The sequence below is a fragment of the Nicotiana sylvestris genome, chromosome 12 (genome assembly GCF_000393655.2).
Source record: "Nicotiana sylvestris chromosome 12, ASM39365v2, whole genome shotgun sequence".
Taxonomy (NCBI): Eukaryota; Viridiplantae; Streptophyta; class Magnoliopsida; order Solanales; family Solanaceae; genus Nicotiana; species Nicotiana sylvestris.
Genome location: NC_091068.1, coordinates 150,627,418 through 150,636,829, shown reverse-complemented (window position 1 = coordinate 150,636,829; position 9,412 = coordinate 150,627,418). Strand labels below are relative to the sequence as shown.

The window sequence follows — 9,412 nt, the reverse complement described above, 5'->3', positions numbered from 1 at the left end:
TAGTTGCAAACACTAATTTGTGCCTATTTGACTCGGGCTCTTCTTGAGAAAGAGAGCTTGAGTCTAGAAAAATCAGTCCAACAAGGAATTGGGGTGTAATTAATAGATTTATAGTCCCAATTAAAGGGTTAAACCTAGAGATAGTAATACCTGACTTGAGCCTATATTGCTTGCACAATTTTGACACCCAATTGGTCTTGAGAAAGTCAATTAGGGCAAAGTCACTCAAGCTACCGAGAGGTATAGAGTGAGCAATTCCGTGCATTGGCTATATCACAATCCCCAATGTAACGTCTTTGCCTTAGGCTTTAGATCCCGTCAAGTATTCACCTAGGATAAAGTCACTTCCCTAGTGCCTCTTTAACTCATTAGAAAACCCTACAAGCAATCATTCTTAGTTTAATTTAGCTTATCATTAGCATAAATATTAGAAGTAATATCCAACCAAAAGATGATTGGAAGAGTAATTAATAGCAATACGCATCTCTAGTTCAGATAGGAATCCAATTCCCACTTCTAGCTCCCTGTGGATTCGATCCCGACCATCTCGGGTAAAATCTGATTCGATCGCTCTCTCCACTTCGTAGTGGTGTAGGGTTGGCTCCGATCACTTTTTGGCGCCGTTGCCGGGGAGCTAACGGTTTTGGCTATCTATCTAAATAGTTTTGTGTATTGTTCTTCTTTCCTTCTGCGTTACTAATTTGTGTGTGTCGCATATTCAGGTAAAAAATGGCAGCAAAATATGCACCTCTTGGAGATCTTCCGCCGGGGGAGGAGGTAGATGACAATATTGATGATAAGGTTCCTATTGTACCTCAAAGACAAACGAGAGGCCGCCAGGCCAATGGTAATATTCTAGACTCTCCCCCGCCACCTCCAAGAGTGGTTGCTCGAGTGCTTCCCAACCAAGGATATGCTAGTGCAATTGTCCCTCCCCGTATCCGAGCGGGCAATTTTCAAATTACTAATGTGATGCTGACATTGTTGGAGCAGCAAGGGTATTTCACAGGTGTTACCAATCAGAATGCTTACAAACATCTCAAGGGTTTCGTGGATACCTGTTGAAGGAGCAAGCAAACTAATGTGTCAGAGGATGCACTTTGGTTGAGACTATTCCCTTTCTCACTTAGAGGGAAGGCATTGGATTGGCTTGAGTGACTTCCCAACCATTACATCACTACTTGGGATGAGTTGGCGGATAAATTCATTGCAAAGTTTTTCTCGCTGGGGAACATGGCAGCATTGAGGGATGAGATCTTAGCTTTCAAGCAGGAGCCCACCGAACCATTACATTAGATATGGGAGAGATATATAACCATGGTAAAAGAATGTCCCAACAATGATATGACTGAGGCAATGATACAACAGACTTTCTACCGGGGCATTAACACAATAAATTAGTGCAGAGTGAACCAACTTGCTTGGGGTAATTTCATGAAGTTGTTGTATGATGAGGCTTGTGACATTCTTGACGAGATGGTTGACACGTCCTCAGCTTGGCAAAGTAGAGCCAATGTGACACAGGGTGACACCACGGTCACTCACTTGCACAAAGAGCTACATGATCATGGGCAGGCAATAGTAGAGCTGACAATAACAATGAACCAGCTAGAAAAGGCACAGTTATAGCAGGTTCAAAATCTGCGTCAAGTAAATGCTATGGAGGGTGTCAACATGCTAGTGAACAAAAGAAGACAAAGAGGTCAACATAACCAAGGGAGTTCGGATCAATATGACAATGATTGTGGTGGATTCCAAGATGATGGTTATGATGGGCAGAATGAAGAAGTGCAATATGTGAACAACTATCAGGGCCAAAGGGGCAATTCTTCCAACCAACAACAATGGAGACCCCAAGGCAATTGGGGTAATCAAAAACAACAAGGGAATAGTAATTGGGGGAACAACTGTCATGCCCCAAAACCCGAGGAGCGTGATCGGCACTCTACCGAGTAAACCCAATCAAGAAAGCCTATTAGATATCATTCTACCCAAGCTAGTTCATGAATAAAGAGGGAATATTATCTCATTTTATCAAAACACTAAGCAAGCTTCCATTTCGACCTTCATTTCATTTCCATTAATGATTTCATTCATAGTTTACAAAAGATTACAAGTTTGATAAAAACATGTTTATCAGGTACAAACTTTTCTAGTCCAGACTCCCAACATCAACACTACCCACAAACAGTTTACGGAGCCTCTAAATACAATAGAAGAGTAATAGGGAAATGTCGGAAACAAGGCTCCGGCTATACCTCAAACGTGATGAGAAAATAAACAAAAGACACATGACATGACCCCGGGATGGAGTGGGGCTCACCAAGACTGCTGAGAAAGAGTAGCGCCATCACTGGCCGATGTTGCTCGTTATGGAACCACCTGTATCATAAAACGATACAGCGCCCCGGCAAAAGGGACGTTAGTGCCGTGGAATAGCACTAGTATGTAAGTCTAAAAGTCCTCTTTCAGAATAGAATAACCATATAAGCAAAGATATCACAAAATAGTAAGTCAAAATCAACATTATACTAGCAACCAATTTGAAACATGTAAGCCTTCTAATTTACAAAAATAATATATATAATTTTTGGTTGGGAGATCACTAACACCGATATGAGTTATACCACCGTCTTTGTTAGCACATAGTTCGATCATGACCCGATCGGCTAGGTCGTCCCTTTAGAGACATGTACCACAATAACAATTTCCAGTTTTTGAATTTCCAGTTTTTGATTCCCAGCACAATACCACCATATGTGCGGCATGGCATCCGATCACGGCCCGATCGGCTAGGCAACCTTCCCACATATGTCGTGTGGGTTGGCGTTACCAATTTACAAATATTACCAAGTTCATCCCAATTAAGGGGAATAACCACGATCCATCCCTACACCGGCACGTGTAGTTTCAGGTGTGAGCCCTATGACCCACCCTTTCTCGGTTTTGCTAATGATACTCCCAAAAATATTTATTATTTGATTAATATTGCATACAATTGTAGTATAAATGCCAGTATACAAATATATTATAGATGCAACCATGCTTACCTCAATCCCTCTCACATTTTATAGTCTTTATTAATATCCTCAATCTCTTTCGATAACAGTATTTCTTTGACCCTTTGGGCCTTTCACAAGATTCATCTTTTTCATGGCACGAAGGCTGTATTTGGGTTTCCACATTTTCATCCTTTTATGTCCAAGGATCACCAACTGATATCAATGTACCAAATATTCCGGGAATCATATATTTTCGAGTCAATAGTAATAGAATCATCAAGCACAAAGGATTCTTCCCAAAGAGGGACATGCCAACCAACAATTGAAATATGCATTAAAGTCATAATCAAGCAATCACCTCAATTATCCTTGAATTTCCCCTTGTTCCATCATGACAAATGCACAATTTCAACATTGGAATGTGTAAGGACTAGCATTACATTGAATATATTTATAAAGGAAAGCATTATCTAAAATAGCCACTTGTGAGCATAGTTCAGGTACAATACTTTAGGCCATTTTATTTTTGGAAGTTAGTTCATAAGAGTTGAGTTGATACTTATTTTATAATTTGCTCCGCATTTTCTCATTCGATTCATTTCCAAACATCTTTACAGATTATCAATAAATAGGCACATTCAATCAAGGCACTTAGTACACATAAGAGCAACTGGGAGCATTAAACAATCGAATTCCTCTTACCCGATTAGTATACTAAACTTCTTTTGAAAATGTGACTCAAGGCTATACAATTTTGGTAGGCAAACCACACTTAAACTTACAAAAACAATATGGAATTCACTTCCGAGAGAGAAAGTTTAGCCTACATACCTCGATTGAGCTTTTCTTAAGTCCTACTATACTCTGAGACTCTTAGCAACGTCAATCTCTTAAGAACATGACAAATCGAACCACAAATTAGAGAGGTTATCATATTTCTAGATCATTTGAGCATATTTTCAAACACTAGGTGTGCATTATGCTTTTAAAATCATTTGTGAAAGATCCTACTATCCCTCATCCCATCCTTAGCTCAAGACCTAACCAAATACTTTTTAAGAATGCATGCATGCAAGATATCCACTTCTATCCTCATCAATTACCCTTCTAATGGCCTATCCTAGTTATATCCAGTGTTTAAGAGCTTGGGTTATACAACCTTACCTTTTAGGAAGAAAACCTAGGTGTCTATCTTGACAAATCTTCAAGGTTTAAGCAAGATCTTAGGAGAAATGTTGATGAAGAAACCCTTCTCCCTCTAGGACCCCCCCCTCTTTCTCTCTAATTGCATAAGAAAATAGGCTTAAAATGAAGGGTAGTGTATAATATATCGACGTGGGGTCGGGTAAGAAAATTAGAAATTTGGAGCTCCGAAACAGATCTGCGATCGCAAAGCTGACATGCGGCATACATAGTGGACCGCAAAAATGCTCCCCAAATCCTGAACACACTGCCTGGGTATGCGGCAGAAATGCGGTCCGCATACCCGTTCTGCGGTCGCATAATGCACCGCAAAACTGCCTCTTACAAAATCCCAAGGGAATTATGCGACGACTTTGCGGCCCGCATATCGAGATGCGATCGCATAATGGGCCGCATAGTTGACATCAATTTTGCCAACAAACTGCTTCACTCTACGACGACTATGCAGTCTGCATTCCTATTATGCGACCGCATAGTGGACCGCAAAAGGGCGCTTTTCTAAAAAATATTATTCTTTAACTTTTTAATACATAGACCAGTTCAAAAGGGACCGAACGCCGCGAATAATTTTACGCATCTCTAACACATATTCCTAATTTGGCACTACGAGATCTCGGGTTTTGAGCAAAAATTTTCACGAGGCCTTACAACAACAACCAAAATTCCAATTGGGGCAATCAGAACAATAATCAGAACAATCAGGGTAATTGGAATGGCAACAACAACAATTGGGGTGGTAACAACAATCAGGGTGGTTGGAACAATGACAATCAAGGAAATCGGGGGCAAGGCTTTCAAAGGCCCCCAATGTATCAACAACCGAACAATCCACCCCTATTTCTATTCCAAGGTCCTAGTTCTTCCAACAATGAAATAGGAAGAATTGAAATGATGTTTGAATAGATGATGAAAAAGAATGCGGATTCTGATGCTCAGTTGGCTTCCCACAATACTTCAATCAGAAACTTGGAGGTTCAATTAGGCCAAATCTCACAATCCTTGAATACTCGGCCTAAGGGGGCTCTACCAAGTGATATGGTAGTTAACCCGAAAGGTGGGAACAATTATACTATGGCGGTAACTATAAGAAGTGGATGAGGCGGTGATATGAATGCCTCCAAAGAAAAAGAATTTTTGAGTGATGAAGTTGAGTTACAAGAAGATGAGATTTTTTTGGGGGTTGAGAATGTGATTGATGAAAATATGAATGAGGAAACGCGGATTGATATCCAAGATGCCGAGGTGGAAACTCAGAATGAACCCATCTAGGGAACACGTAATAGACATGCCGGAACCGGTTGTGTCTAAAGCCAAGACTCCTTTGCCAAGGACACTTCTACCTTATCCTCAAAGGCTCGTGAAGCAGAAAAATAAGCATCAATTTAAGAAGTTTATTGACATGATGAAGAGCTTATCCATTAATGTGCCTTTGGTGGAGGCTCTAGAGCAAATGCCGGGTTATGCTAAATTTATGAAGGACTTGGTGACAAAGCAAAGATCCATGGATTGTGAAACTATCGAGATGACCCACCAGGTTAGTGCAATAGTGCACTCAATGGCTCCGAAGCTAGAAAATCCCGGTGCTCTCACCATTCCTTCCACCATTGGGAATGCGGACTTTGCAAAAGCTTTATGTGATTTAGGGGCAAATATCAACTTGATGTCCTACTCAGTTTTCATGACTTTGGGTATTGGGCAACCGAGACCGACTTCTATGAGATTGAAAATAGCGGATAGAACTATGAAGAGACCATTGGGTATTATTGATGATGTTCTAGTCCGGGTGGATAAATTTATCTTTCCAGTTGATTTTGTGATCTTGGATTGTGAGGTAGATGGTGGGATTACACTGGGTTGTTGTTGTTGTTGTTGTTGTTGTGGATTGTGAGGTAGATTATGAGGTTCCAATCATATTAGGAAGACCTTTCCTTGCTATTGGGAAGGCCTTAGTTGATGTGGAAGCAGGGGAACTCACCTTCTGGGTGGGTGATGAGAAAATGGTCTTTTATGTGCGCAAGTCAATGAAGCAACCCAACAGTTCTGAAGTGTGCTCTTTTGTGGACCTTGTCATGGTAGTGATAGTTGATGATACCAGTGCAATGATCAATGTGGAGGACCCTCTAGAGGTAGTATTAATGTTGAATCTTGATGTAAATGAGGATGAAGGCCGAGTGGAGTATGTGAATGCTTTGCATGGAATGGGCTCTTACTCTTATGAGCCTAGGAAACTCTCTTTGGATCTTGAGAATAGGAAGACTCCATCAAAAAAACCTTCAATCGAGGAACCTTCGGTGTTGGAGTTGAAGCTGTTGCCTCCATACCTCAGGTATGAATTCTTAGGCCCTAGTTCAACTTTGCCAATTATTATTTCCTCTTGTTTTATTAACATGCATGTTGATGCCAAATTGGCGGTGCTTCAAAAGCGTAGGAAGGCAATTGTATGGACCTTAGCTAATATTTGGGGGATAAGCTTCGCATTCTGTATGCACAAGATTATTCTGGAAGATAATGCAAAGCCCTCTTTGGAGCATCAAAGGAGGTTGAACGAGGCAATGCAAGATGTTGTGAAAAAGGATGTGATCAAGTGGTTGGATTCCGGGGTTGTGTACCCCATCTCTGATAGCTCTTGGACTTCACCGGTGTAATGTGTGCCGAAGAAAGGTGGTATGACCATGGTTACAAATTCATGAGTTGATTCCAACAAGGATTGTCACCGGGTGGAGGGTTTGCATGGACTACCGCAAGTTAAATAAAGTGACCCACAAGGATCACTTTCCATTTGCCTTTTCTTGATCAAATGTTGCGGTTGGGGCGGTTTTGGGTCAAAGAGTGAACAAAATGTTTCATCCGGTGTACTATGCGAGCAAGACAATGAATGATGCTCAAGTGAACTACTCGGTGACTGAGAAAGAGCTTTTGGCTATTGTGTTCGCGATGGAGAAATTTCAGCCGTATCTCATGGGTGCCAAGGTCATAGTTCATACCGATCATGCCGCACTCCGGTACTTGATGACGAAGAAGGATTCCAAAGCTAGACTGATGCGATGGGTCTTGTTATTTCAAGAGTTTGATTTGGAGAATGTGGATTGGAAGGGTAGTGAAAACCAAGTGGCGGACCACTTCTCCCGCTTGGAGGAGGAGGGGAGGCATCGTGATGGCCCAGAGATCAGTGATTCATTTCCCGATGAGCAACTCCTTTCTGTGTCGGTGAATGGTATGCCATGGTTTGCGGACGTTGCTAATTTCCTAGTGACTAGTATAATCTTGTGTGAGCTCTCTTCTTACCAAAGGAAGAAGCTCAAATGGGATAGTTTGGACTTCTATTGGGTCGAGCCATACTTGTTCAAGATCTGCACGGATGGTGTGATCCGAAGGTGTGTCCCGGAGGAGGAGCAATTGAGTATCTTAGAGGTTGTCATTCCTCTCCCTATGGTGGCCATCATGGCGGGGCAAGGACGGCTTCAAAAATTCTTAGTTGTGGGTTTTATTGGCCAACTTTCAACAAATATGCAAGTGAACTTGTGAAGAGATGCGACAAATTTCAAAGAGCGAGTGGAATTTCGAAGAAAGATGAGATGCCTCTCAATACCATTATTGAAGTTGATATTTTTGATGTATAGGGCGTTGATTTTATGGGCCCGTTCGTTATCTCGTGTGGGAAAACATACATTCTTGTGGTAGTTGACTATATCTCAAAGTGGGTTGAAGTCGTGGCTTTACCCAACAATGAGGCCCGAAGTGTTGTTGCATTTCTCAAGAAGAGCATTTTTACAAGGTTTGGCACTCCTCGTGCAATCATAAGTGATGGAGGTCTTATTTTTGTAATAGAGCTTTTGGCACTTTGCTTGCAAAGTATGGTGTCAATCACAAAGTTTTTACTCCTTATCATCCTCAGGCGAGTGGCCAAGTTGAAGTCTCAAACAGGGAAATCAAGAGTATATCATCAAAAGACGGTCAATACAAATAGGACCGATTGGTCAAAGAAGTTGGATGATGCTCTATGGGCTTATAGGACTGCTTACAAGACTCCGATTGGTATGTCTCCGTATCGTTTGGTGTTTGGGAAGGCTTGGTAGATGAGTTAGAGCACAAGGCCATGTGGGCTTTGAGGAAGCTGAATCTTGAATGGGATGTGGCAACAAATCTTCGTGTGGAGCAGCTTAATGAACTTGATGAATTCCGGTTCCATGCCTACTCCAGTTCATCCTTGTACAAGGACAAGATGAAGCACCTTCATGAGAAATATGCTCGTGGCAAGGAGTTCAAAGTGGGTGATTTGGTTCTCTTGTTCAATTCTCGATTACGTCTATTTCTGGGAAAGCTTAAGTCGAAATGGAGTGGACCTTTTGAAATGGTGTTTGTGACTCTGTTTGGTACACTTGACTTGAAGAACAAAAATGGGGAGGTTTTTAGAGTTAACGGGCACAAGGTCAAGCACTACCTGGGCAAAATTGATGACAGCCACGTGGTGGCACTACTCCATCTAAAGTGATTTGATGGTAACCTGCGTCGTGTCGCGACATCAAATCAGGCGCTTCTTGGGAGGCAACCCATGTGTCTTTCTTTTTTGTTTTTCTTTGATTTTCTTTTTAGTGTAGGATTTACTTTTAGACTAACTGGTTGTGAGATGTGTGTAGGATTGTTTTGATGCAGTGCAGGACCAAGTTGGAAAGAAAATGTACACTCTCTGAAGTTTGCTATGCGACCGCATTGCATTTCTTGCGGCAGTAGAGGCCTTAGCGCGGGGGCAATATTTCAATGCAGTCCGCAGAGTGGATTGGTAAAAAAGGGGGGTTCTTTGAAGTTTGACACCGTAACCGCAAAGCATTTTGTGCGGTCCGCGGTGGACCACTGCGGCCTTGAAGCATTTCTTGCGGTCTGTAGTGGACATCTCCCCAATGCTTTTGACTTCTGAGTACCGCGGTATTCTCCCCTTTTTCTTTAATTTGTTTAGCTTAAGGTTCATAAGTTGTTTAGATTAGGACTAATTAGTTAAAAATACTGATTAACTACCTAGTGGGTTCATAATGTGTGCACTTAGGCTTAAATTAAGCAAAATCTAAAACCCTAGGTTGGTACTACTGGTTGTGGCTTACCGCGGTCTGCAGTGGATTTACTGCGGTCCGCGGTGCGTCTCCGCAGTCTACAATGCCATTTTGTGCGGACCGCGTTGTTGAAAAGTCTGAAAGTTGAGAATTGAGGACCAC

General features: G+C 41.8%; 1 protein-coding gene across 1 annotated transcript; it reads left to right on the top strand.

Moving 5' to 3' along the window:
- Positions 1-5,490: 5,490 nt before the first annotated feature.
- Positions 5,491-6,850, top strand: LOC138883939 (uncharacterized). The gene is made up of 3 exons (XM_070164662.1): positions 5,491-6,036; positions 6,149-6,381; positions 6,532-6,850. The coding sequence occupies exons 1-3, from the start codon at positions 5,491-5,493 to the stop codon at positions 6,848-6,850; spliced, it is 1,098 nt and encodes a 365-aa protein (XP_070020763.1).
- The last annotated feature ends 2,562 nt before the right edge of the window (positions 6,851-9,412 follow it).